The sequence below is a fragment of the Apteryx mantelli genome, chromosome 33 (assembly GCF_036417845.1).
Source record: "Apteryx mantelli isolate bAptMan1 chromosome 33, bAptMan1.hap1, whole genome shotgun sequence".
Taxonomy (NCBI): domain Eukaryota; kingdom Metazoa; phylum Chordata; class Aves; order Apterygiformes; family Apterygidae; genus Apteryx; species Apteryx mantelli.
In genome coordinates, this window is record NC_090010.1 from 3,432,032 (window position 1) to 3,459,259 (window position 27,228).

A 27,228-nucleotide genomic window follows, 5' to 3' on the forward strand; every position below is an offset into this window, starting at 1 on the left:
TGTGATATGGGGGTGCAATACACTGCGATATGGGGGTACAATACTGCAATACGGGGGTGCAATATGCTGCAATACACTGTGCAGTGCGGGGTGCAATACACGGAGATATGGGGTGCGATACACTGCGATACGCTGTGCAGCGCAGTGTGCAGTCCGGTGCGCGATACGCTGGGAGAAGGGGGCGTGTTTGCCTGCGAAGCCCGTGCTCCTCCTCGCTGCGAGCCAGAGCGGAGCGAGCCGTGCCGGCAGGGCGGGCGGGCGCTGGCAGCGGAGGCGCCCCGGGATCTCCGCGAGCCGGCGGCAGCGGGAGCCGCGGGGCCGGGCACCGCCGCGGCATGGCAGCGCCTCTGCCCCTCTGGGTGCCCTGGCTCAGCCTGCACCTCCTGGGCAGCGCTGCCTTCAACCTGGACGTCACCAACACCCTCCTCAAGGATGGGGACAAGGGCAGCCTCTTCGGCTTCTCCGTGGCTCTGCACCGGCAGCTCAGACCCGAGCCCGCCAGCTGGTGAGTCCCTGCCTCCGCCGCCTCCCGGGGGTTCGCCGTGATGCTCCTGCACGTGGGGACCCGTCTCCTCCGGCACCTCACACAGCAAACTTTGGGAGCTAGCGAGGGGGTGCCAGCAGCCTGCCCATCCCCGTGGCCTCAGGGCTGCGGGTCTGTCACCTTCCCATCCCCCGGGTGCCACCCGGGAGGGTGTCAGGTTTGCTGCTCCTGCTGGCTGGAGAAACAGCTGGGGCAGCTCTCTGCTCCCGCTGGGATTTGGCAGGGCTGGGGGCTGCTGGGGGGAGTCCAGGGTCAGGACCTGGCCAGGATCCGGGTCGGATGGGGCCTGGGTGAGGGCCGGGTTCTGCTCCTGGTGCAAACGCGGAGTCGCCCGGCATGTCCAGGGCTGCAGGCAGGACCCGGCCGGGCTCCCCGCGTCCTTCCCGTCCCTGCTGGGCTCCGCTGCTGCCCGCTTCGGGGCGGGGGCTGCTGCGTCCTGCCCCGGCTCCCTGCATGACTTGGGGTCTCTGCTGTCGGCTCAGGGACAAGGTCTCCGGGATGCCGGAGGGGTCAGATCCTGCCCCACATGCACTGTGCCTGTGCATGCACATGTGTGTGCGGGTGTGCACACATGTGCGGGTGTGCATGTGTGTGTGTGCGGGTGTGCATGTGTGTGCGGGTGTGCACGCATGTGCGGGTGTGCATGCGTGTGCGGGTGTGCATGCACGCGTGTGCGGGTGTGCACGCTGCGGAAGCTCTCCAGGTGTCTGGGACTGCTCCGTCTCATGGGATTGGGGTGCCAGGGCTCTCCCCCGGGTACCGCGCCATACGGCTCCGGCTGGGCCAGCTCGGGGTCCCCTGTGCAGCCCCGGCCGGGACGGCAAAGGCAGCCAAGCCCAGCCCTGCCGCTGCTCCGTCTTCCCAGCCGGAGGAGCTTGGGCAGGGGTAATGCCGCCTCGGGGGGCACCGGGCTGTGGCCCGTCCGAGCGGGACCCCCGGGCAGGAGCTGGTGGATGCCGGGGCCAGGCTGGACCCCGCGTGGCTGGGAACGTCTCCGCCTGCCCTTCGGCAAGGAGCCACCGCTGCCGCTGCTAAATTATTCAGCAGGTCTTGGAGCGGGGAGCAAAATCGATAGCCCCGAGCGCAGCCGGGTCCCGCCGGGCCGCGGGGGCTCGGGAACGGCTCGTCCTCGCCGGCCGGGCTGCGTCAGCGGGGTGCCGGCGCGGAGGGGGCGCGTGCCCCGGCGCTGAGCTGGCAGACGCCCACCCGGATTCCAGGGGAGCCGCCGGCTCCGGCCGGGCTGGGCCGCACCGACTGGGACCCCAGCGCCGGCACCTTCCCGCGCCCGGCTGCTCCGAGGCGCCCGACGCCCCGGCTTGGTGGCGGCTCTCCGGTGGCGGTTCTCCGGGACACGGCGGGGATGGGAGCCTGCTCTGGGCTCCGGAGTGCTGCCGCCCCGGGAGCGGCGCTCTCCACATTCCCGGCGCCGGAGGGTTATTTTTGTTGACGCCGCTCCCGGGCAGGTATTTGCAGCCGGCGCCGCGGCGGCTCAGCTCCGCCATCCCGGCGGCTCCCGAGCGCCCTGCCGCCCGGCTCCCTGCGGATCCTGGGCACCGGCACCCCGGCACTGCCCGGTGCCCTGGCACCCCGCGCCGGCGCTCCCGTGCCTCTTTCTGGCTCCCTCCTTTTTTGGGCATGTTGCTGCCGAGTTATTTTGAGTGAATTCCAGTTTATTTTTACCAGCTCTCTGCCGCCTCCCGGGGCTCCCTGTCCCCGTCCCCCGGGAGAGGGCAGGGGAGGCCACGGGGAGCCGGCGCAGCGTGAGGGGTGCGCGGAGGGGGACTCACACGCCGTGTCGTCCCCGCGGGGACCCGGGCAGGGCCCTGGCAGCTCCCGATGTGCTTCGTCCCCGGGTGCCCCTTCCCCTGCCCACACGTGCACCGAGCTGCGGCTGAGGCCTGGGAGCAGCCGGGGCTGCAGCAGCTCGCCGGGAGGGTTGGCGCCTGGCACGCACGGTGCGGCTGCACGTGCACCCCCGTGTGCACCCATCCCTGCACCCTCGCCCTCGTGCACGGCCCGGGCAGCTGCCCGGCCCCAGCCGGCAGACGCGTGAAATCGGTGTGTCGGCGGTGTCTGCGCGGAAGCGCGGGGCGGCGAGGACAGCTGCACGGGGGCGGCGGGGCTGGGCGTCCGGCCCGGCGGCAATGCGGGCGCTCCGGCGCCTCTGGGAAGGGTGCAGGGGGGGAGGCCGAGCGTGCAAACCCCCTGGTCCATGTGCAAACCCTGCGGTGCACGTGCAAACGCCACAATGCACGTGCAAACCCTGCGGTGCACGTGCAAACGCCACGATGCACGTGCAAACCCCACGGTGCACGTGCAAGCCCAGCGGCGTGCGTGCACACCCGGCCGTGCGCATGCGAGCCCGGCCGCGCGGCGCACTGACGCTCGGCTCCCCGTCGCCGCAGGTTGCTGGTGGGGGCCCCCCAGGCGCCGGCGCTGCCCGGCCAAGGCGCCAACCGCACGGGCGGCCTCTACGCCTGCCCGCTGAGCCACGAGACCTCCGACTGCTGGCGCGTGCCCATCGACGACGGAGGTGCGAGGTCCCGCAGGGGGCCGGGGCCGGAGGCGGGTGGGCGCTGGGGGGCCAGCGGCGGCTCCTCGGGGGGCTGATGCCGCCTGTCCCCGCAGTGGACCTGCAGCGGGAGAGCAAGGAGAACCAGTGGCTGGGGGTGAGCGTGAAGAGCCAGGGCGCCGGCGGGAAGATCGTGGTGAGCACCGGGGCCGCGCGGCGGCAGGGGGGTGTCTGGGGCAGCCGGGCCCCCCCGGTGCCGCCTGACGCCTGGCCCCGCTCGCAGACCTGTGCCCACCTCTACGAGGCGCGGAACCGGGTGCAGCAGCCGCTGGAGACGCGGGACGTGATCGGGCGCTGCTTCGTGCTGAGCCAGGACCTGCGGGTGCGCGACGAGCTCGACGGCGGCGAGTGGAAGTTCTGCGAGGGGCGGCCGCAGGGCCACGACCGCTTCGGCTTCTGCCAGCAGGGCCTGGCGGCCGGCTTCACCGCCGACAACCACTACATCCTCTTCGGGGCCCCTGGCACCTACAACTGGAAAGGTGAATGCAGGGCGCCGGGGACCGGAATGCCCCGGCGAGCTGGGAGACGGCGTGGGTGCATGCAGGCGGGTGCACGGGTCTGCCTGCGTGTGCATGCGTGGGTGCATGCACGTGGGTGCACGGGTCGGTGTGTGCATGCACGGGTGCATGCATGTGGGCACGCATGGGTTTGTATGGGCATGCACGTGCGTGGGTGCATGCACGTGGCTCCAGCTGTGTCTGGTGGGCATGCATGTGCATGTGTGGGTGTGCAAGAATTTGGGTGTGCGTGTGCATGGGTGCGTGCGTGTGGGTGCACGGGTCTGGCCGCACGTGCTGGGTGCGTGCACGTGGGCGTGCATGGATTTGTAGGGGCGTGCACGCGCGTGGGTGCACGGGTCTGGCTGCACGGCGCGGGCGTGTGTGCATGCATATGGGTGCACACGGATTCACACGCGTGTGCACGCTCAGGGTGCCGCAGGCCAGTGCATGGCTGGGCCAGAATGCCGGCGGCTCCGGCGCCCATTTCTCTCCGCAGGCAGCCGGACTGTCCCGTCCCATCCCATCCCGTCCCGTCCCGCCCCGGCGCCCGCGCCGGCCACGCTAACGCTGTTTGCTTTGGCAGGGAACCTGCGCGTGGAGCTGTTTAACCACAGCTCCCTGGACCTGGCGCATTATGACGACGGCCCCTACGAAGCCGGGGGCGAGAAGGACCAGAACCCCTCGCTCATCCCCGTGCCCGCCAACAGCTACCTGGGTAGGGGCCGGCGGCGGCAGGCTGCGCCCGCGCCGCTCCGGTCCCGCCGAGGGGCTCCGGCGCGGCCCCGTGCCCGGCAGCGAGGGCGCGCGGCGGCACGGGGACCCCCTGGCCCCGGCCCCAGCCTGCCGCGGGCCGGCGCCGGCCCTAACGCCCCGCTTCTCTCTCTCCCTCTCTCTGCCCCGGCCCGGCCGGGCGCGCAGGTATTTTGTTTGTGACAAACATTGATAGCTCAGACCCCGACCAGCTGGTGTATAAAAGCCCAGAGCCCAGCGAGAAGGTGCCCGGCGCCGCCGGCGATGTGGCCCAGAATAGCTACTTAGGTTTGTAACGGCGGCGGTGTCCCCGCCGCGGGACCGGCCGCGGCCCGTGTCCCCCCGGAGCCGTGTTGTGTCGCTGTCACCCTCCCCGTGTCTGTGGAGACGAGAGGAAAGTAAAGCTCCTTCTGTCTTCTCCGGGCCCTGCAAGCACACGCGTGCGCAGGAACACGCAGGCACACGCATGCACACGCACATGCACACACATGCAATGCACATGTGCACCCATGCGTGCATGTGACCATGTACTCATGCACACATGCATGCACACACGCACGTGCACTCATGCATGCACATGCACATGCGTGCACACAAATGCAAGCACACATATGCACATGCACATGCACGCATGCACATGCACACACACACGTGTGCATGCAGCCTCACACCCCTCCTTGTGCACACACATGTGCAACACACCTCCCCGTGCGGCGCGCACACACACAGCCCCTTGCACACCCCCACACGTGCAACCTTGCACACGCGTGTGAACGCACGCACCCCCCCACCCCGTCACGCGTGCTCCCGCACCCCCAGGCCCACAGACCCCTTGTGAGTCCAGCTCTCGGCCCGTCTGTGTCCCCTCGTGCCCTGGGCCACCCTCTGCCACCTTGGGCCGTGGTCCTCAGCCACCGGCGCCGGGGGCAGCCGCATGGCCAGGGATCCTTGTCCCTGTCCCCGTCCCGGCTCCATCCCCGTCCCGGCTTTCCTTGACTCTCCGTGGCTGTGTGTGGGCACCCGCGTCCCGTCGCTCTGCCGCCGGCCGGCGCTGGGGACCCGGCCAGGCGCTGGGGTGCAGATCCCGGGGCGGGGGGGGGCCCCGGGGGGGGGCGGAGGGGCGCAGAGCCTGGCCGGGTCCCCCCGCGCCCCCCGGTCCCCGTGCGCTGGTGTCTCTGCATGGGGGGGTGGGGGGCTGCGGGGGGGTCGCGCTTGGGGACACCGCCGGCCGCATCCTGCCTGGCTCGAGCTGCTGGGGGGCTCTCGGGGGGCTGCAGGGGCTGCAGGGGCTTGGGGCCGTGGCTGTGGGGTCTCGGGGGGCTGCGCACCGTCTCTCCAGCTGGGAGGGGGGGGCACGTGGGACCCCCCCCCCATCCAGCTCTGCTCCGGGCCTTGCTGCTCTGTCCCCTAAATCTTCCCTTCTGCCCCCCGAATCTCCCCTCCCAGCGGTGCGGAGGGGAAGGGGCTGGTCCCTGCCCCCCCCTCCCCGGCATCCTCAGCTTCCCCACTTCTTTCCACTAGTCCCAGAGTTGGGACAAGGACCCAGGAGTCCTGCCCCCCCCCCCCCAGTGCAGGCAAGGTGCCCCCGTGAGAGCAGAGCAGGGAAACTGAGGCACGGTGGTGCCAGTGGCCCCAGCCGCAGCTGGGGGCTTCGCCGCTGAGCCCAGCAGGACCCTGCTGAAACGCGAGGTCCCGGCGGCCCCCCGGCCCCGGAGACGCGGCCGTGCGCAGGGCTGAGCGGAGAGAGAGAGACGGGCGGCGAGCCGGGGCTGCGGGAGGGTCCCGGGCACATCCGTCCCGCGGGTCAGCGCCCGGGAGCACCGGGGTGGGATGCTCGGGATGGGATGCTCCGGGAGGGATGCTCAGGGATGCCTTGGGCAGGATGCTCCAGGCAGGATGCTTGGGGTGGGATGCTTGGGGAAGGATGCTCGAGGATGCTCTGGGCAGGATGCTGAGGGAGGGATGCTTGGGGGTGCCCTGGGCAGGATGCTTGGGGTGGGATGCTCGGGGCAGGATACTCAGGACTGCTCCAGGCAGGATGCTTCAGGCAGGATGCTCAGGGATGCTCAGGGAGGGATGCTCCAGGCAGGATGCTCCAGGTGAGATGCTCAGGGATGCTCAGGGAGGGATGCTTGGGGCGGGATGCTCCAGGCAGGATGCTCCAGGCAGGATGCTCCAGGTGGGATGCTCAGGGCATGATGCTCAGGGAGGGATGCTCGAGGCGGGATGCTCCGGACGGTCCCCAGGTGCGGCAGCCTCACCGCCGCCTCCTGCCGCATCCGCAGGCTTCTCCGTCGACTCGGGCAGGGGCCTGACGCGGAGGAGCGAGCTGAGCTTCGTGAGCGGGGCGCCGCGCGCCAACCACACGGGCGCCGTGGTGATCCTGCGCCGCGACAGCGCCAACCGCCTGGTGCCCGAGGCGGTGCTGCCGGGCGAGCAGCTCAGCTCCTCCTTCGGCTACGCCGTGGCCGTGCTGGACCTCAACAGCGACGGGTGCGCGCGGCCGGGGGGGCGGGGGGGGGGCGGCGGGGATGGGGTGGGGGGGGGCCGCGCTGGGGCTGACGCGGCCCCTCCGCCCGCAGCTGGATGGACCTGGTGGTGGGGGCCCCGCACTTCTTCGAGCGCCAGCGGGAGCTCGGGGGGGCCGCCTACGTCTACGTCAACCCGGGGGGCCGCTGGGCATCCGCCACCCCGCTCCGCCTCACCGGCGCCTACGGCTCCATGTTCGGCATCGCCCTCAGCGCCGCCGGAGACCTCGACCAGGACGGCTTCAGCGGTGAGGCTGGGGGGGGCGGGGGGGTCCCGGGCGCCGGGGCGGCCCAGACCCCACTGACCCCCCCCTGCGCTGACGGCGCTGCCCCCCCCCCCCCCCCAGACCTCGCCGTGGGAGCCCCCTTCGACGGCGCCGGCAAGGTCTACATCTACCACGGCAGCAAGCTGGGCATCGTGGCCGAGCCGGCGCAGGTGAGGGGCGAAGCTGGGGCCCCCCGGTGCCCCACGGGGCCCCCGGCGTCACGGGCCACCGCCGGCCTCGTCCCCAGGTGCTGGACGGCGAGGCCGTGGGGGTGACGGCCTTCGGCTACGCCATCTCGGGGGGGCTGGACGTGGACGGGAACCTCTACCCCGACCTGCTCGTCGGCTCCCTCTCCGACACCGTGGTGCTGTACAGGTGAGCGTCCGCCCGGGGAGGCCCCGAACCCGGGTGTCCCCCTGCCCCAGGGTGTCCCCGAACCCAGGCATCCCCCAATCCAGAGCATCCCATGTCCCAGGGCATCTCCTAACCCAAAGCACCCCCCCCATCCCAAGGCATTTCCCAGCCCTACTTGGGGCATCTCTTGATCTGGAGCATCCCCCAGCCCAAAGCATCTCCCAGCCCAAAGCATCCCCCATCCCAGGGCATCTCCCAGCCCAAAGCACCCCTCATCCCAGGGCATCTCCCAGCCCAAAGCATCCCTCATCCCGGGGCATCTCCCAGCCCAAAGCATCCCCCAGCCCAAAAGCATCCCTCATCCCAGGGCATCTCCCAGCCCAAAGCATCCCTGTCCCAGAGCACCCTCTCCCCCACCCAGGGTGCCCCTTGCCCCTGGTGTCCCCCGGCCCCCGGGCATGGCCAGGGGGTCCCATGCAGATGGCAAACGCCGGCACCGCGAGCGTTTCCCCCGCGGCCCCGCAGGGCTCGGCCGGTCGTGCACGTCTCCAGGAACGTCTCGCTGACGCCTCCGAGCATCGACCTGGAGCACAACAACTGCCGGCACCAGGAGGGCGTCTGGTGGGTGCCCGGCTGGGGGCGCGGGACGGGATGGGACGGGACGGGATGGGACGGGATGGGACGGGACGGGGCCGCAGTGCTGCCGCCGTCTCACGCCGCCTCCGCCCCGTGCCCGCAGCGTGGACGTCCGAGCCTGCTTCAGCTACGCGGCCAGTCCGGCCAGCTACAGCCCCCGGCTGAGTGAGTACGGCCGGGCGGCCCGCGGCCCCCCCACGGCCCCGGTGCGGGGCGCCCGCCGCGGCCCCCCCCCCTCCCCTCCCCGACGGCGCCCGTCGCTCTGCCCGCAGCGCTGGAGTACGTGCTGGACGCCGACACGGACCGCCGGCGGCGGGGCCAGGCGCCCCGCGTCGCCTTCCTGCGCCGGCAGCCCTCCGACCCCGAGCACCAGTTCTCCGGCGCGGTGGAGCTGCCGCGGCAGGGCGCCCGCGCCTGCGCCCAGGCCACCTTCCGCCTCCTGGTGGGTCCCCGCGGCCCCCGGGCCTGGGGTTGGGGTTGGGGTTGGGGGGGGACGGGACACGCCGCGGGCTCACCGCGGCTCGCCCTGCCCGCAGGACGGCGTCCGCGACAAGCTGCGCCCCATCGCCGTCACCCTCGCCTACGGCATCAAGCAAGCGCGGGCCAAGCGGCGGGCGCCGGGGGCCGCGCTGCAGCCGCTGCCGCCCGTGCTGGGCGCCCAGCCGCCCCGCAGCCAGCGCAGCGAGGTGAGCGACCCGCGCCGCCGCCGTGCCACCCCGCCGCCCCCAGCCCGCGTGTCTCAGCCGCCCCCCTGTCCCCCCCATGTCCCCCCCCCCCCCAGGTGCACTTTCTGAAGCAGGGCTGCGGGGACGACAAGATCTGCCAGAGCAACCTGCAGCTGCGGGTGCAGTTCTGCTCCCGCGTTGGGGACGCTGATTTCCTGCCGCTGCCCAGGTGAGTGGGGCCGGGGCGCTGCCACGGGGGTCACCCGTGCTGGCCCCTCACCAGCCACCCGTGCCATCGCCGTGCATGCCACCCGTGCCACCCCTGCCTGCATGCAACCCGTGCTATCCTCATGTGCACGCCACCCATGCCATGCATGCACGCATGCAACCTGTGCCATCCCTGCATGCATGCAAATCGTGCAGTCCCCATGTGCATGCAACCCGTGCCATCCCTGCATGCATGCAACCCGTGCCGTCCCCATGTGCATGCAACCCGTGCCATCCCTGCATGCGTGCAAATCATGCAGCCCCCATGTGCATGCAACCCGTGCCATCCTCACGTGCATGCCACCCATGCCATCCATGCGTGCATGCAACCAGTGCAGCTCCCAGGTGCATGCAGCCCATGCTGTCCCCATGCCGGCTGCCCGTGCCGTCCCCACGTGGGGCTCACCGCTGCCCTCCCCGCCCCAGGGGTGAGGACGGCACTGCCGTCTTCGCCATGAGCGACCAGAAAGACGTGGCCCTGGAGATCCACGTCACCAACCTGCCCTCGGACCCCGCGGAGCCGCAGCGGGACGGCGACGATGCCCACGAGGCCCTGCTGACGGCCACCTTCCCCGAGGCCCTGCCCTACTCCGCCGTGCGCCCCTACGACGCCCGGGCACCTGCGGTACGGCGGGGCCGGGGGGGGAGTGAGGGACGGGGGGATCCCGGGATGCTGGGGTGAGGGACGGCCTGGTCCTGGGGGGGCAGGGGGTAAAGGATGGGGATGGTCCTGGGGTGAGGGATGGAGCGGTGCCGAGGGACGGGGGGATCCCAGGGTGCTGGGGGAGAGCGATGGGAGGTTCCAGGGGGTGCAGAGGGACAGGGATGGCCCTAGAGTTGCAGAGGGTAAAGGATGGGGATGGTCCTGGGGTGAGGGATGGGGTGGTCCCAGGGTGCTGGGATGAGGAATGGGATGGTCCCAGGGTGCTGGGGTGAGGGATGGGGCGGTCCTGGGGTGCGGAGGGATAGGGTGATCCTAGGGTGCTGGGATGAGGGATGGGGTGAGCCCAAGGGTGCAGATGGACGGGGGATCCCAGGGTGCAGGGGTGAGGAACAGGGTGGTCTTGGAGGTGCAGAGGGATGGGGTGATCCCAGGGTGCAGGGGTGAGGGACGGAGTGGTCCTGGAGGTGCCAAGGGATGGGGGGATCCCAAGGATGCAGAGGGTAAAGGATGGGGATGATGCTGGGGTGCGGGATGGGGTGAATCCAGGGTGCAGAGGGACAGGGTGATCCCAGGGTGCAGGGGTGAGGGACGGGACGGTCCCGGGGTGCGGAGGCAGCGGGGCACCCCGGCAGCGGGGCTCGGCTCTCGCCCGCAGGACAAGCCAGTGCTGTGCCTCGCCAACCAGAACGGCTCCCAGGTGGAGTGCGAGCTGGGCAACCCCCTGCCACGCGGAGCCCAGGTGGGCGCCGCTCCCGCGTCCCCGCGTCCCCGCGTCCCCCCGTCCCCATCCCCGCGTCCCCCCTGACCCCCCCCCCCGTGCCCCCAGGTGCGCTTCTACCTCATCCTCAGCACCCTGGGCATCACCCTGCAGACCACGGACCTGGCGGTGGAGCTGGCCCTGTCCACGTGAGCGGGGCGGGTGGGGGGGCGGGTGGGTTTGGGGGGGGGCCGGGCACCCCTGACGCCCCGTGTCCCCCTCCCCCCCCCCCCAGGATCAGCGAGCAGCCGGGGCTGGCGCCGGTGGTGGCCCGGGCGCGCGTGGTCATCGAGCTGCCCCTCGCGGTGACGGGGTGAGTGCGGGGCCTGGCCGGGGGTGTTTGGGGGGGGGGTCCCACGGGCGCCCCCCCGCCCTGACCCCCCCCCCCCCCACTGTGCCCGCAGCGTGGCCGTGCCGCCCCGGCTCTTCTTCGGCGGCACGGTGCGGGGCGAGAGCGCGGTGCGGCGGGAGAGCCAGGTGGGCAGCGCCGTGCGCTACGAGGTCACGGTGAGTCGCCCGGACGCCTGGGCCCCGCGCCGGGCTGGGGGGGGTGGGGGGGGCGGCCGGACGCCCGGGCCCGCGTCGCCTTCCCGCGGGGCGCTGGCGGTGGTGCCGCCGGCCCGGCTCACGCCGCCGCCCCGTCCGCAGGTGTCCAACCGGGGCCAGTCGCTGAAGACGCTGGGCTCGGCCTTCCTCACGCTGCTGTGGCCCCACGAGCTCTGCAGCGGCAAGTGGCTGCTCTACCCGCTGCAGCTGGAGCTGGCGGCGCCGCCGGGGCCACCCGCCGCCTGCAGCCCCGCCGCCAACCCCCTGCGCCTGGCCCTGGTACCGCCGCCGCCACCGCCGCCGCCCTGCCGCGACCCTCGCGCTGCCGCCCTCCAGACCGCGTCCCTCCAGACCGCGTCCCTCCATCCCGCATCCCTCCATCCCGCGTCCCTCCATCCTGCGTCCCTCCATCCTGCGTCCCTCCAAACCACGTCCCTCCAAACTGCATCCCTCCAAACCACATCCCTCCATCTTGCATCCCTCCATCCTGCATCCCTCCAAACCGCGTCCCTCCATCCTGCATCCCTTCAAACCACGTCCCTCCATCCTGCATCCCTCCATCCTGCGTCCCTCCATCCTGCGTCCCTCCAAACCACGTCCCTCCAAACTGCATCCCTTCAAACCACGTCCCTCCAAACTGCATCCCTCCATCCTGCGTCCCTCCAAACCACGTCCCTCCAAACCACGTCCCTCCATCCTGCATCCCTCCAAACCACGTCCCTCCATCCTGCGTCCCTCCAAACCATGTCCCTCCAAACTGCATCCCTCCATCCTGCGTCCCTCCAAACCACGTCCCTCCAAACCACGTCCCTCCATCCTGCATCCCTCCAAACCACGCCCCTCCATCCTGCATCCCTCCAAACCACGTCCCTCTGTCCTGCATCCCTCCAAACCATGTCCCTCCATCCTGCATCCCTCCATCCTGCATCCCTCCAGATTGTGTCCCTCCATCCTGCATCCCTCCAAACTGCATCCCTCTGCTGTGTCCCTCTGTCCCGCATCCCTCTGTGCCACTTCCCTTCGTGCCACATCCATGTCCTAACTCCCTCCATCCCATGTCCCTCCATCCTTCATCCCTCCATACTGCATCCCTGTCCCTCATCCCTCTGTCCTGCATCCCTCCGTGCCATGTCCCTCTGTGCCGTGTCCCTTCATCCCTCTGTGCCACATCCCTCCATCCTGCATCCCCCCATCCTGCATTCCTCCACCGCTCGGTGCCGCGTCCCTCGGTGCCGGCACATGGCGCAGCCGGGTCCTTCCCCCCGCAGGAGCCGCCGGGGGAGGCCGATCCCGCCGAGGCGCCGGCCGTGGGATCCTGGTGGCTGCCGTCGGCGGCGGAGCGCCGGAGGAACGTGACGCTGGTGAGCGGGATGGCGCACGCGGGGGGGGGGGAGGGGGGGCTCCCCGCCGGGGCGGCCGCGCGGCCGGGGGTCCCCGCCTGAGCCCCGTCTCGCGCAGGACTGCGCCCAGGGCACCGCCAGCTGCCTGGCGTTCCGGTGTCCGCTGCACAGCTTCGAGCGCGCCGCCGTGCTCACCGCCCGCGGGCGCCTCTGGAACAGCACCTTCCTGGAGGTGAGCGGCGGCGGGGGGGGCCGCCGGGGCGGGGGGGGGGGCAGCCCCGGTCCCGTCCCGTCCCCCCCTTCCCGGCCGCCGCTGAGCCCCGACCCGCTCGGTGCAGGAGTTCCTGGCCGTCACCTCGGTGGAGCTGATCGTGCGAGCCAGCGTCTCCGTCACCTCCTCCGTCACCAACCTGGTGCTGAGGGACGCCTCCACGCAGGTGCGTGCGCCCCCCCCTCCCCCGGCCCCATGGACCCCCCCCCCCCGCAGCCCCCCCGCCGCCCCCCTCACCCGCGCCGCCCCCCGCAGATCGCCGTCTCCGTGTACCTGGACCCCGGGGCGGCGGTGGCCGGCGGCGTGCCCTGGTGGGTCGTGCTGCTGGCCGCCCTCGCCGGCATCCTCGTCCTGGCGCTGCTCGTCTTCGGCCTCTGGAAGGTGAGCGCGGGCGACGCGGCCCCTGCGCTGCACGGGGCCCCGGCACCCTTGGGGCGGGGGGCGCTGGCCGGGCAAGGCCTCGGCACCCCGTGCCGTGCCGTGCCGTGCCACCCTGTGCCGTGCCACCCCATGCCACCCCACCCCATGCCATGCCATCCCATGCCATGCCACCCCATGCTATGCCACCCCGTGCTGTGCCACCCCATGCCATGCCACTCCATGCTGTGCCACCTCATGCAATGCCACCCCATGCCACCCCGTGCCGTGCCACCCTGCGCCGCGCCCTGCTGCCCCAGCCTGGCCTCACCGTGTCGCTTCCTCCCCAGTGCGGCTTCTTCCAGCGGAGCAGCCGAAAGTCCCGCTACGCCGCTAGCTATTACCGGGCCCGCCTGGGCCTGCAGCCCTCCGCCGCGGAGCAGCGGGCGATGGAGGCCTAGCCGCAGCGCGGGGGTGCGCGGGCGTGCGAGGGTGTGCGGCGCCTGGGCGGATGGACGAGGGTTTGCAGTGTCGGTGCATGAGTGTGCAGGGGTTTGGAGCGTCCTGGCGGATGGACGAGGGTTTGCAGCGTCGGGGTAGCAGTGTGGGGGGGTTGCAGCGTCGGTGAGAGGGTGTGCAAGGGTTTGCAGTGCTGGTGCATGGTTGTGTGAGGGTTTGCGGTGTCTGGGTGGACGGACGAGGGTTTGCAGTGCTGGTGCATGGGTTTGCAGTGTCGGTGCATGGTTGTGCGAGGGTTTGCAGCGTCAGGGTAGTGGTGTGCAAGGATTTGCAGTACTGGTGCATGGTTGTGCAAGGGTTTGTGGTGTCTGGGCAGACAGATGAGGGCTTGCAGTGCTGGTGTGAGGGTTTGTGGTGTCTGGGTGGACAGATGAGGGTTTGCAGTGTCAGTGCATGGTTGTGTGAGGGTTTACAGTGCTGGTGCATGGTTGTGCAAGGGTTTGCAGTGTCAGGGTCGTGGTGTGCGAGGGTTTGAAGTGCTGGTGCGAGGGTGTGCAAGCATTTGCAGTGTCTGGGCGGACGGACGGACGCTGGTGCCAAGCGCACGCACCCGCAGCCGCTTTCGGTGTGAGCAGAGAGAGGGGTTTGCAAGGGCAACCGCGCGCCCTGACTCGCGGCTCTCCCGCAGCTGGGCTTCTTCCGGCGGGCGCGCTACGAGCCGCCGGCGCTGCCGCAGCACCACGCCGTGAAGATCCCGCGGGAGCAGCGGCCGCAGTTCCGCGAGGGCCGGACCGGCATCATCCAGCGGCAGGAGTGGGCGGCCGGACCCGGCCCGGCGCCCGATGGCCACCTGGTGCCCAGCTCGGCGTAGCCCCCGGGACCGGCCCGCTGACACGCGGGGGGGGACGGACACGCGTGGGGGGGATGGACGGACACACATGGGAGGATGGACACGTGTGTGGGGGGGGGACACGCGTGTGCCAGTGCACAGCCACCTGCGCCGGCGTCCAGGACTGCGCGCACCGGGCTGGGACGCTGCCCCACGGGGTGGCTCAGCCCTATGGGGGTGGCTCTGCCCCACGGGGTGGCTCTGCCCCACAGAGATGCTCAACCAAATAAAGGGAGGAGCCCCCCCCCCCACACTCCGAGGAGCCCGTGTGCCTCACTCAGACCCCTCCCCCACCCCACGCATCACCCTTGCTGCTGCCAGGGTCTCCCCAGGGCCTCTGTTGACCCCGGTGGGCTCCCCCCGGCCCCCCCCCAGCCCCTCGTGGGGTTGCTTTGCCCCTCTCATTACCGGAGCGGCTCATCCTCACGGCCAGTCCCATCCCCACCCCGTGCCTCAGTTTCCCTGAGGGGGAGGAGCCCAAGGAGGTCTCTGGGGGGGGTGGGGGGGGGGTGGGGGGGGGTATCCCCTCGCCTCCCCGTGGTGCCTGGGCCTGGCCTGCAGCGTGCTGTAATCGACGCTGTGGTCGCTGCTGGTGTCTGCTCACTGCAGCGAGGGGCAGCAGCCGGGCGGCCCGACCTCCTGGGAGGCACTGTGCGCCCGCCGAGCGCCTGAGCAAGGCCCCCGCTGCGGCCCAGCACCGCTCCTGCCCTCCGCTCCACCGCGGAATCAGCTTCATTTGGGTGCAGAGAACCGGGAAACTCATCACACCGCTGAGCGCCCCCCCCACCGCCACCGCCTCGCCCCGCACCGCTAGGGGGCGCCCGCGGCCGCCCGCCCGCGTGGCGCCGCCATGATGGGTGTGGCTGCGGCGCCGGAGTGCGGCCGCGGCCATGGGGGCGCCGCCATGATGGGAGTGGCCAGGACGGCGGCATCCGGGAGGCGTGGCCATGGTGACGGGCGGGGCTACGGATGCCGCTAGGCTGCTAGGCAACCGCACGGAGTCCCCGGAGCAGCAGCCCGGCGGTGTCAGGGCCGGGGCGGTTGCTATGGTGACGAGCCCCCATGCCGCGGCCGGACGGAGCCCCGTCAGCGGGGACAACGGGGCGGCAACCCCCGGCCCGGCCCGGGCACTGGCCCGGCCGCTCCCGCCTCATCGGTAACGGCGCCCCTGAACAGGACGGGCGCGGCTCCGCCCTCAGCCAAGAGGGCGGCGCCCTTAGCCAAGATGGCGCCGCGCCGCCGAAGCCCCAGGAGGAACTTTCAGAGTGGCCACGCCCACTGTGGCTTCGGCTGGCGTGCTCCGGAAGTCAGAACCTCTTCCGGTAAGGCACCGGAAGCGATCCCGTCCATGGAGGCGCTCAAGCCGACGCCGCCGCGGAGCAGCCGGAGCCTCCGGCCCCGGGAATGGTGAGTCCGCGGGGCCGCCGGGGCGCCGGGGCGGGCGTGGGGAGCCGGCGGGGCCTTCCCCGCCCCGCGCGGCCCCGGGCACCTGGCTCCTCCCCTGGCCGCCGCCTGCCCCCGAGGCCGATCCCCCTCTCCCCTCCCGGAGGGCTGGAGCGTGTGTGCGGGGCCCTCCCTCATGTCCCGCCGGGTCCCCTCACGTCCCCCATGTCCCCTCGTGTCCCCGCGGTGCCTCCCATGTCCCCCTATGTCGCCCACGCCCCCCCCCATTCCCCAGTATATCCATATGTTCCCCTCATATCTCCCGTTGCCCACCCCCAGGTCCCCCTGTGTCCCCCCCTATAGCCCCCATGTTCCCCTGTGTCTCCTCTGCTCCCCTCACACCTCTCTGTGTCCCTCCTGCGTTGCCGATATTGTCCCTGTGCCCCCCCATGTTCCCCCATGTATTTCTCTGTCCCCCCTATATCTCCCACATCCTTTCTATATCCTCCCCGTGTCATTCCTCTGCCAGCTACATTCCCTTGTGTCCCCCCATATTGTTCCTGTGGCCCCCCATATTCCCTGTCTCCTTCCTGTGTCCCCCCCCCCCATATCCCCTGTGTCTGCGCATTTCGTCCCTTCATTCTTGCCTGTGCCACCCCCCATCGTGTCCCTGCAGGGGTCTGGTAGCAGGGTCAGGCTCTCGGCTGAGCCCTGCAGAAAACTGTGCCCTGAGGGTGCGATGGGGGGGCTGAGCTGGTGGCCTGGGGCTGCGGAGGGTCCTGCCACCCCTCGGCTCGCTGCGTGCCGGCTCGGAGGGGAGCCCGGCGCCCCCACATCCCCTTTTCCCGCACAGACGTGCTGGCCTCCGGACTGATGGCGTCGGGGACGGCGAGCCGCTCCGAGGACGAGGAGTCGCTGGCGGGGCAGAAGCGGAGCTCGTCGCAGGTGTCGGGCGCCATCCCGAAGCGTCGCAGCTCCTCGCGGTACGGCGGGGCTGGGAGGGACCGGGAGGGACCGGCCCTTCTCCCCGCCCGCGAGGAGGGAGGCGGGAGCGGCTGCGACGGGCTCCAGCCTCCCTCGGCCGCTGGGCGCAGGCATGCGCGGGGCAGGGCCGTCCCCGGCGGGGCGGCAGGCCTGCCCCAAGCCCGCTCCACGCCTGCCGTCTGGACGCGGGAGCAGGGGGACAGGGAGCCGAGCGGGCGCCGGGTCCCAGAGCCACCTCGCTCCCACCAGGTTCATCAAGCGGAAGAAGTTTGACGATGAGCTGGTAGAGAGCAGCCTTGCCAAATCGTCCAGCCGGGCCAAGGGGGCCAGCGGGGTCGAGCCCGGCCGCTGCTCGGGCAGCGAGCCTTCCTCCAGCGAGAAGAAGAAGGTGAGCAGCTCTCCTGGGGCTGCGTCGGCCGGGCCCTGGGGTGCTCGCGCGGACGCGGAGCTCTGACCCACTCCTCTGCCCCCCCCCAGGTCTCCAAGTCCGTGTCCACCCCCGTCGCGCCCAGCCCAGTCCCAACCCCCGGCCTTGCCAAGCGGATGAAGAAGAGCAAACAGCCCCTGCAGGTGACGAAGGACTTGGGCCGCTGGAAACCCGCTGACGACCTTCTGCTCATCAACGCGGTGCTGCAGGTAACGCTGCCCCAGTGAGCGCCCTGTCCCCGGGGGCCTCAGCGGGGAGGTTTCTTGGCGGGTGACTCCCTGAGCTGGCCCCTTCCTGGGCTGGGTTTGGGGCCAGAGGGGCTAGTTTGGCCGCGCTGGAGCCTTTGGGTGGTGGCATCTCCCTGCCTGGGGACATCCTGACCCTGGGGCTGTTTTTAGACCAACGATCTGACCTCTGTGCACTTGGGCGTGAAGTTCAGCTGCCGCTTCAACCTGCGGGAGATCCAGGAGAGGTGGTACGCGCTCCTCTACGACCCCATCATCTCCAAGTGAGTGCGGGGCCTGCCCCGCTCCCGCGAGGGGCCGAGGCGGGCCGGGCGGGGGGCGGCGGGCGCTGCGGGGGGGCTCTCACGCCCTCTCCCCCCCAGGCTGGCCTGCCAGGCCATGCGGCAGCTCCACCCCGAGGCCATCGCTGCCATCCAGAGCAAGGTGCTGTTCAGCAAAGCCGAGGAGCAGCTGCTGAACAAAGTGGGATCGGTAAGGCCCGGGGACGCCCCTCGCCGAGGGGAGAGGTGACCCTCGGGATGTCCCCTATGTCTCCGCTGTCCCCTTGCACGACCTGTCCCCGTCTCCCCTCCGCAGACCAGCCAGCCCACGCTCGACACCTTCCAGGACCTCCTCCACAAGCACCCCGACGTCTTCTACCCCTCGCGCACGGCCAAGGCCCTGCAGCTCCACTGGCAGCTCATGAAGCAGTACTACCTGCTGGACGACCAGACCGGTGAGGCCCGGCGCCGGTGTCCCGTCCCCCTGGGCCCCGCGTGCGCCCGGCCCGGCCCCGGCCCCCTAACCCCCTCCCTCCTCTACCTTCCAGTGCAGCCGCTGCCCAAGGGGGACCAAGTGCTGAACTTCTCGGACGCTGAGGACATGCTCGACGACAGCAAGCTGAAGTGAGCGGTGGGGACGGGGACGCTGCGGTGGAGACGGGCTGGAGCGAGAGCGCCTGGCAGCCCCGCGGGTGCTCTCTGCGCTCTGACCGAGACCCGTCAGGGCCAGGCGAGCGCGTTCTGTTTTGTCAACAACGTCTAGCTGCTCCGCAGCCAGCGGCTACTCAGGCTTAGCACGGTCGAGATAAGGAAATAGCTCCAGTAGATAACGGGGCCCGTAGGATACACAAAGCGAGTCCTGCCTGGGCGTCCGACCTGTGTGTCCGGCAGCTCCCGTGAGCGACCCCTCCGCGCGGTTCCCAGGGCTCCCAGGCAGTTTGGAGCACAAGTCCTTCGTTAAATCTACTTTGTTTAACCCCTCACGTGCCTCGAGCGTCTCTCTACGCTGGTATCGGACCTTCCCTTTCCCCCCTTGCGGTCATGCGGGTGCTGGGGGGCTGATGGTGCCACTCGCTCCGGTGCCTATCTGAACCCCCCTCTTCTCCTCCGCAGGGATGTGCGGGACGAGGTGCTGGAGCATGGTGAGTCCAGCCTGCTCCCAGCCCGGGTCTGGGCTGGCCCAAATCCGCAGGGAGAGGCCCAGGGATCCCCCAGGCGGCTCCCGCGTGGTGCTGGGCCGGAGCTGGCCCCGGATGAAGCCCTGGGTGGGGGCGTGGGCGGGCGCCCCTCACCCTGCCGGCCCCCCTCGCCCCTTCTCCCTAGAGCTGACCGTGGCCGACCGGCGCCAGAAGCGGGAGATCCGGCAGCTGGAGCAGGAACTGCACAAGTGGCAGGTACTGGTCGACAGCATCACAGGTGAGAAACGGGAGCCGGGGGTGGGGGGGCGCCTCTCTGTCCTTCCGTCCGTCCGTCCTTCTGTCCGTCTCACCCCTCCTTCCCGCAGGCATGAGCTCCCCGGACTTCGACAGCCAGACGCTGGCCGTGCTGCGGGGCCGCATGGTGCGGTACCTCATGCGCTCCCGGGAGGTGAGTGCGGTCGGCGCGTGCCCCTGCCCAGGGGTGCCCCCAGCCCCCCCCGCAGCCCCCTGATGCTTCCCCCCCCTCCCCAGATCACACTGGGCAGGGCCACGAAGGACAACCAGATCGACGTGGACCTGGCGCTGGAGGGACCAGCCTGGAAGATCTCCCGCAAGCAGGGTAAGGGCTGGCGTTGGGGCTGCCGCAGGGCCCGGGGGGGGGCTGGAGCGGAGGGCTGCACCCCCCCCCTCCTTCCTGTGACCCCTTTCCCTCCTTCCTCCAGGCGTCATCAAGCTGAAGAACAACGGCGATTTCTTCATCGCTAACGAGGGCCGGCGCCCCATCTACATCGACGGGCGTCCCGTGCTCGGTGGCAACAAGTGGAAGCTCAACAACAACTCGGTGGTGGAGGTGAGTCGTGGCGCAGGTTGGGGGGGGGGGCGGTCGCGGGGTCCCGGGGTAGGCCAGGAGCCGGAGCGGGGGGGCCGGGGTCCCCGTCCTGCTCACCCCCCGCCTCCCCCGCAGATCGCCAGCCTCCGTTTCGTCTTCCTCATCAACCAGGACCTGATCGCCCTCATCAAGGCGGAGGCAGCCAAGATGGCCCAGCAGTGAGGAGGGGCTGGGGCTGCTTGGCCAGGCCCCCCCCCCCCCCAGCCCAGCCCAGCCCTATGCTGGGAGCTTGGGGTCCCCCCAGGGCACCCCACTGGGCCCCCAGCCCCTCCCGCTGCCTGCCCCCAGGTTCTGCCCCAGCTGGGGGGCTGCGCTGGGCTCTGCCCGCCCCCTTCCTGCCCCACTCGGGCTGAGGCCGTGGCTCCCGGGGGGCTGGAGATCGTTGCCCCCAAATAAAGCGTTTTACACCAGCCCGTGTGTTGGCATCGCTGGGGGACGGGGACAACCCGGGACGGGACAGGACGAGCAGCTCCCGCTGAGTTTTCTAAACCGTTTTATTTAAAAAGCGGGGGAGGAGGCTCAGCCCCCCCCCGGTGAGGGGCCCGGGGCGCCCACCCTCGTCCCCAGGGCTGCAGCTCGCCGCAGCCCAGCGCTGGCTGCCCGGGGGCCTCCTCACATGCCCGTGCCCTCTTCTTGGGCCGGGGGGGGCCCTTGGCCCTGGGCTCCCCCCATCAGCGCCAGCTCCAGGCTGGGCACTTCCCAGGGCGCTGCGGGGGGGCCCAGCTCCAGCGTGGAGCGGCCGCCGCCCCCGGAGGAGGCGGGGAGGGGCGGCCTAGGGGCCGGCGGCCACCTGGGGGGGCTGGCGCCCGCCTCCATGTCCTGCCCCCCCAGGGAGCCCCAGAAGGAGTCGGGGCGCAGCCAGGGCGAGCTCTGGGCGGCCGGCGGGCCCCAGGCCCAGGGCTGGCTCCGGGCGCAGTCCCGGCGCGGGTGGTGCAGGCAGAGCCCCGGCCCCCCCCGTCTCCACGCGCAGCGGCTGCAGGGCCGCGGCCGTCACCGGGGCCTCGGGCCGCGGGGGCAGCTGCGGCGGCAGCAGCAGGAGCTGCACGGCCTGGCGCAGCGCCCGGAGCCCTTCCCGCAGCTGCAGCACCTGCCCCGACAGCTCGGCCACCTGCGGGCGACGGGCGTCAGCCTCCGCCTGCCCCGGCCCCCCCCCCAGGCCCCCCCCCTCGTCCCCCCCCCTTTACCGCCTGCCGCAGCTTCTCGATGGTGTCGGCGCTGGTTGGCTCCAGGGGTCCGGGGGGGATCGTGAGCAGCCCTGTGTCCACAGCTTGGGGGGGGGGGAGAGAGGTGAATCCAGGCCCCCCACCCAGGGAGCCCAGGCGTCCGGGGCCCCCCCTGCCCTTACCCGGCCCCCGGGAGGGGCTGTTGCAGTCAGGGCCGAGGTGGAAGTTGAAGAGGGGCTTGTCGGAGGCGCTGGCCTCTCCCTCGATGCCGTCCACCACCCTGCGGGGAGAGCAGCGGGGCTGGCAGCAGGGGGGGGCGGGCGGTAGGGGTCCCCCCCCTCCCAGGTGTCCGGGCCTCCCCCCTGCCCCTCACCTGGGACTCAGGTCCGGGGGGCCGCTCCAAGGCTGGCTGTGCAGCTGCAGGGCCGTGGGGCGCCCGGCGTCGGGGCGGACGCGGGGGCCGTCGCTCCGGGGGGGCCGGGGCGAGAGCCGGGGGCTGGGGGGCGCCGCGGGGGCCGGGCTGGGGGCGGCGGCGGCAGGGGGGGGGCCGCGGCTCGGCCTCCTCCTCCAGCGTGGAGAGCGGCGTGGGCTCCCCGCTCGGCGAGCGCGACTCCGCCTGCAGCCGGGCGCCATGGAGGGGGACCCTGCCCTCCTGCACCCCCCCCCCCGACAGCACCCCCCCCCCCAAGGGCACCCTGTCACCCCCCTGCTCCCCCCCATCCTCCCCCCGCGCTGTCTCTTTTGGTCCGTAATGTCACTGCTCAAATTGGCAGCGCCACCCCCAGCCGCAGCTTCGGGAGGGGGACGTCACCGTCAGCCGGTGCCATCGCCCCCCCCACCCCCCCCCAGGCCAGAGCCGCGTCCTCCCCTTAAAAACGGCGTCGCCCCAGCGCCGCGCGGCCGCTCACCTCGGCGCCGCCGCCACCGCCCAGGTCGTAGCTGAGCTCGCGGCGCAGCTGCTGGCGGAAGGTGCGGGCGAAGTCGGGGTCGAGGGCCAGGCCGTCGGCCAGCGCCCGCAGCCCCAGGCGCCGCAGCACGCAGTAGGTGAGGCCCCGCACGTCCGCGTTGGCCTGACACACGCGCGGCCCCGCGCCCGCGTCGCAGCCGATCAGGTCGCCCTTCCCTGGGGGGGGGGGGGCGCAGAGCGTCACGGATTCCCACAGGTGACATGAGCAGGGCCGGTCTCAGCCCGTCGCCGGTGCCCCGTTCCCCTCCGCCGCACCGAGGATGGCGAGGACCATGCCGTCCTGGAGCACCTCCATGGAGCCGGAGCAGATGAAGTAGAGGGCCTGGAGCGCGTCGCCGCGGCGGATGAGCAGCTCGCCGGGCGTGCAGAAGGAAGGCTTGACGCCGAGGGAGAGGGCGCGCAGGCAGCCCCGGCTCGCCGCCGCGAACACGGGCAGCTGCAGCAGCTCCTTGTGCAGGTGCAGGGCGATGTCGGCCCGCAGCTCCTCGGGGAGGCTCTGCAGGAGCTGCGCACGGGGCGCTCAGCGCGGCCGCCGGCCCCGCGCCCCCGCCGCCCCCGCCACCCGCCCGCCCGCAGCGCTCACCTCGGCCGTGTCGATGCCGTTGTTGGCCGCCCAGGTGCTCTGGAAGTACTCGAGGATGCGGCGCTTGAGGGGCCGGGGGATGCGGTGGATGCGGATGTAGTCGTGCAGGTCCCGCGTGCGGCTGTGGTACAGGAACCGCCGCGCGTACATGCGCTGGATGATGGCCGTGACGTTGCCGAACACCACGGCGTGCATCAGCGCTGGGGGCAGCGGGGCAGCGCCGTCACTCGGACGCCCCGTCCCGTCCCCCCCCCAACCTCCCCAAAACCGCCCCAACCCGGCCCCCTCCCGGCCCCTCACCCCCGACCAGCATGGTGCAGATGGAGAAGATCTTCTCGGTGTCGGTGTTGGCGGAGACGTTGCCGAAGCCCACGCTGGTGAGGCTGCTCAGGGCGAAGTAGAGCGAGGTGATGTAGGCGCTGCGCAGCGAGGGGCCCCCCAGCAGCCCCCCGCCGCCGCCGCCGCCGCCGCTCCCGCTGCAGTTGGCGCTGCCGTTCCCGGGCGCCGCCGCGCTGCAGTTGCTCCCCGCCAGGTAGTAGGGGGTCTCCAGCCGCCGCGCCAGCTCCTGCAGCCAGCCTGGGGGGAGGCCAGGCTGAGCCGGGGACGGGGGGGGGTGCGGGCATGGGGGGGAGGCCGGCCCCGAGCTGGGGGGCACCGGGAGCCCTGCAGCCCCCCTTGCCCAGGATGGACAGACCCCCGGACGGACGGATGGACGGCCGCGTACCGATCTCGGGCAGCGCCGCGGGGCTGCCCTCCACCTCGCGCTGCCCCAGGAAGAACCAGCCGCAGGCGACCCAGTGGGCGAGCAGGGCGAAGACCACCATGAGCAGCGAGAGCACCACGGCGCTGTACTGCGAGTAGCGGTCCAGGTTGGGCAGCAGCCGCAGCAGCCGCAGCAGCCGCACCGTCTTCAGCAGGTGGGCGCCCACGTACTGCGGGGAGAGGGCTCAGCGCCGGCACGGGGCACCCGAAGGAGCCGCGGCGCCAGCCTCCTGGTCCCCTGGTGTCCCTGCGCCTTCACTGGGGTTCCCGCGTCCCCTTGGAGTCCCCGGCAGCCCCCGTGGGGACCCCAAAGCCCATCGGGGTCCCTGGAGCCCGTTCAATTCCCCACAGCCCCATCCGGGTCCCTATGGCTCTGATGGGTTCCCCACACCCCCATGGGGTCCCTGCAGCCCTTCTTGGGTCCCTGCATCCCTAGTGGGGTCCCCACATCCCACTGGGTTCCCTGCATCCCCGGTGGGGTCTCCTGCAGCCCTTTGGGGTCCCTGCAGCCTGTTCAGGGTCCCCATGGCCCTGTTGGGGGGGGGGTCCCAAAGACCCCGGTGTGGTCCCTGCAGCCTGTTGGGCTCTTCATGGCCCCAATTGAGTCCCCAGAAGCCTGTGGGGTCCCCATGTCCCTGGCCAGGTCCCCACAGCCCCAGTGGGGTCCCTGCATCCCATTGGGGTCCCATAACCCCCCAGGATGCCCACCGCCTCTTAGGTCCATGCAGCTCCAGGTGGTCCCCCAAAAGCCATGTGGGGCCCTGCCGTCTGTTTGGGTCCCCATAGCCCCATTGGGGTCGTGGCGGCTCCATCAAGGTCCCCATGGGATTCCACCAACCCTGTGGGGTCTCTGTATGACACCGGGGTCCCCACATGCCACTGGAGCCCCTGCAGCCCCAGCGGGGTCCCCAGAGGGAGCCCCCCCAGCGCTCACCACGTTGACCCGGCAGGCAGCGAGCAGGTCGAAGGGCAGCGCGGCCACCAGGTCGAGCGGGAACCAGCCGGCCAGGTAGTGCCGGGAGATGGCGCGGGGCTCCAGCACCACCTGGCCCGACTTGCTGACGAAGGTGGTGCGGAAGTTGAGGACGATGTCTGCAGGGGGCATGAAGGGATGCGGGGTGTGTGTGCAGGGTGTGTGTGTGTGTGTGTGCATCAGTGCACCGAGCCCCACGGCCTCTGCCAGCCCCCGGAGCCGGCGCGGGGCGGCGGGGTGGAGCCTTACCCAGCATGAAGAGGATTTCCACGCACAGGTCGCAGACGCTGGGGGGGCCGCGGGCGCCCGGGAGCCCCTCGTCGGCGCCGGTGCCCACGCAGACGCTGTAGGGCACGGTGACGGCCACGTAGAGGGTGGCGAGCAGGGTGAGCCCGTCCCAGCCCGCCTTGAAGGCTCCGTAGTGCAGCAGGATGAAGGGGGACTTGCGGATGGCGGCCACCTTGTACTCGGGCAGCGAGGGCTTGTCCCCAAAAACACCCTGCCGGAGAGGGGCAGGGGGTGGGTTCAGCCTGGGGATACCCCAGCCCGGCCCCGGCCCTGGCCCCGGCCCCAGCCGCACCTGGCTGAGCTTGTGCTTGCTCTTGCTCTGCTTCTGCAGGTGCCCTGAGAGGTGGTAGAGAACTGCCCGGCTCCGGCGCCGGCTGGCGTTGAAGCCCTTGGCTCCGGCGCGGCCGTACCGCCGGCGCCCACCTGCCCGGCGAGAGGAGACGTCGGCCCCGTGGCTGGCTGGCGGTGGGGTCCTGGATCCCCCCCCTCCCTGCCGCCCTGGTCCCCTCACCTGGGTCCTTGGCGCTCTCGGCACTGGAGCGGCTCTTGGTGCTGGTGATGTCCTTGTGGGACACGAGGAACAGGGCCACCTCGTCCTTCTCGTTCTTGATGGGCACCACGTCCAGCAGGCACCAGAAGGGGACACCTGCAAGGGAGGGGGACATCAGGATGGGGCATTAACCCTGCCACCCCGCTGCCTCCAGCTGCCCACATGGAGCTTCCCCCCCCCCCCCACCCCGCATGCACCCCAGGGGACCCAGGCGTCCTGGAGGCCGCCCCCCCCCCCCAAACGGCTCACCGCTCTTGCGGTAGAGGACGAGCTCGCCCTTGAAGGCCCGGCGCTCGTCGAGGGCCCGGCGGAGCTGCTGCCGCAGCAGCTCGCTGGTGTCGGGGCCGTAGAGGAAGGAGCAGGCGCAGCACCGCTGCATCACCTCGGCCCGCGAGAAGCCCGTCAGGTCGCAGAAGCCGTCGGAGCAGTAGACGACGGGGAAGGCGCTGGGCACCTGGGCATTGCCCAGCACGAAGTTACTGTCTGCAAGGGAGAGGCGGCTGGGACGGGGCAGCAGGGCTGGGGAGGGGGCTCGCAGCCGCCCTGGGGACCCGGCGCTGGGGGGGAAGAGGGTGGCAGCACGATCGGGGAGGGCTGGGATCCCCCCTGGGCTGGGGTCCGTGGGGGCCCGGGCCTGGAGGAGGGGGGGGGGTCCCCGGTGGGGGGGGGGGGGGCGGTGCGGGGGTGTCCGCAGCCATCTGCGCCCGCTCGGCTATTTTTACCCTCCAGGCAGCAGCGCTGGGGGCTGAACCACCCTGTTGGCACCGGCGGAGCCCACTCTGCCTCATTTGCATACATTTGCATGGGAACAGCGTGGGGGGCTGCTTGCCACCCCCTCTCCCCGGGGAAGGGGAGCCGGGGGGGGGGGGGGGCGCCTTTCCCCGGGGCTGGGGCGGCCCCCGGGGCTCCAGCCCCCCCCCAACCCCTCCAGCCTCACCGCGGGGCCGTCGGGGGGGGGGGGGGGGGGGGGGTTCGTCCCCGCTGCCGCTGCCGGGGGCGGCCCGGCGCTCCGGAGCGCGTCGCTGTTACTCACGGCGCGGCGGGGGAGGGGGGCGGGCCGGGTATTTATAGCCCCGGGAGGGGGCGGCGGGGCCGGATCCTTCCCCGGCGGGCGAGAGGGGGCGGCGAGAGCCAGGGGAAGGGGCAGTTCTCACCAGCGAGCCCCCCCCCCCCCCCGCCACCCCCATAGAGGGTCCCGGCGTGCCCCCCACCCCTACCTCCCACCCCTCCGCTCCCCTCCCCGGCCGCTGTCCGAGGGGCTGCCCATGTGCAGCGCCGAGCACCGCCCGCCCTGTCCCCTCCCGTCCCAGCGGAGTTGTGCAGCGCCGAGCACCGCCCGCCCCGTCCCGTCCCGGGAGGGTTGTGCAGCGCCGAGCACCTCCCGCCCCATCCCGCCGGGACTCGCCGCCCGCCGCCGCCCCGTCGGAGCCGCTGCCCCCGGGCCGGGCTCGGGGGGGGGGGCTCCGGGGGCCGCGGGCCGGGGGCGGCCCCGGCGCACTCACGCGTCCCGTCGAAGCGGCGGGCGATGGTGTCGAGGAAGGCGTTTTGCGGCGCCAGGAGGCCCCGCATCGGCGGCATCTCAGCGGCGGCGCCGCGCTGCCGCCATCCCCGCGGAGCCGCCGGCCCGGGGCTCCCGGGCGCCGCCGAGCGCCCCGGCGCCGCCCCCCGCCCCGGCGCCGCGGGGCCTCGGCACCGCCCGGCCGCCGCCCCCCGGCTCCCGGGCGGGCCCAGGCGTCCGGGGAGGGAGGGGGGTTTTGGGGGAGGGGGGGGCGACCGCCCCGCTGCGCCCGCGGAGCCGCGAACGCCCCCCCCCCCCCCCCCCCAGCCCGGGGCGGTGGGTCCCGCCGAGCCCCCGGGCTGGGGCTGCCCCGCTCCAGCCCCGCTGCAACCCGGCTCCAGCCTTACTTCAACCCCGCCGCAACCCGGCTCCATCCCGGCTCCAACCCCGCTGCAACCCAGCTCCAGCCTTACTTCAACCCCGCTGTAACCCGGCTCCATCCCGGCTCCAACCCCGCTGCAACCCAGCTCCAGCCCTGCTGAATTCAACCCCGCTGCAAACCGGCTCGACGCCGGCTCCAGCCTCGCTCCGATCCGGCTCCAACGCGGCTCAAACCCTGCTGCAAAACGGCTCTAATCCAGCTCCAGCCCTGCTGCATCCCGACTCCATCCCTGCTGCTTCCCGACTCCAGCCCTGCTCCCTCGGGCTCTGCCCCACATCCAGCCCTTGTCCAAAGCCCCCGGCCCCAGCTG

The 27,228-nt window shown here is 72.0% G+C and overlaps 3 protein-coding genes across 3 annotated transcripts; 2 read left to right on the forward strand and 1 right to left on the reverse strand.

Annotated features, from left to right (window-relative positions):
* Positions 1-249: 249 nt before the first annotated feature.
* On the forward strand, positions 250-14,614 carry ITGA7 (integrin subunit alpha 7). The gene is made up of 25 exons (XM_067313976.1): positions 250-505; positions 2,950-3,077; positions 3,173-3,252; positions 3,340-3,595; positions 4,200-4,331; positions 6,652-6,859; positions 6,949-7,142; positions 7,242-7,330; positions 7,408-7,535; positions 8,040-8,135; positions 8,254-8,315; positions 8,423-8,592; positions 8,687-8,836; positions 8,932-9,044; positions 9,509-9,707; positions 10,402-10,485; positions 10,573-10,652; positions 10,739-10,816; positions 10,908-11,010; positions 11,152-11,328; positions 12,318-12,410; positions 12,508-12,621; positions 12,728-12,826; positions 12,916-13,041; positions 14,165-14,614. The coding sequence occupies exons 1-25, from the start codon at positions 336-338 to the stop codon at positions 14,345-14,347; spliced, it is 3,312 nt and encodes a 1,103-aa protein (XP_067170077.1). The 5' UTR covers positions 250-335; the 3' UTR covers positions 14,348-14,614.
* A 1,060-nt stretch (positions 14,615-15,674) lies between these two features.
* Positions 15,675-20,102, forward strand: MCRS1 (microspherule protein 1). The gene is made up of 14 exons (XM_067313995.1): positions 15,675-15,772; positions 16,602-16,731; positions 16,982-17,120; positions 17,210-17,368; positions 17,558-17,667; positions 17,767-17,875; positions 17,981-18,119; positions 18,213-18,288; positions 18,778-18,806; positions 18,988-19,080; positions 19,169-19,251; positions 19,335-19,422; positions 19,526-19,653; positions 19,768-20,102. Exons 2-14 carry the CDS (start codon positions 16,622-16,624, stop codon positions 19,852-19,854), a joined length of 1,350 nt encoding a protein of 449 aa, XP_067170096.1. The 5' UTR covers positions 15,675-15,772; positions 16,602-16,621; the 3' UTR covers positions 19,855-20,102.
* A 138-nt stretch (positions 20,103-20,240) lies between these two features.
* KCNH3 (potassium voltage-gated channel subfamily H member 3) lies at positions 20,241-26,556 on the reverse strand. The gene is given in 16 exon segments (XM_067313952.1): positions 20,241-20,593; positions 20,595-20,800; positions 20,877-20,947; positions 21,032-21,135; positions 21,229-21,375; positions 21,741-21,978; positions 22,078-22,327; positions 22,406-22,605; positions 22,706-22,981; positions 23,130-23,337; positions 24,102-24,259; positions 24,390-24,639; positions 24,721-24,851; positions 24,940-25,074; positions 25,228-25,461; positions 26,481-26,556. Coding segments are annotated over 16 exon segments (2,973 nt in total). The 3' UTR covers positions 20,241-20,304.
* Positions 26,557-27,228: the final 672 nt, after the last annotated feature.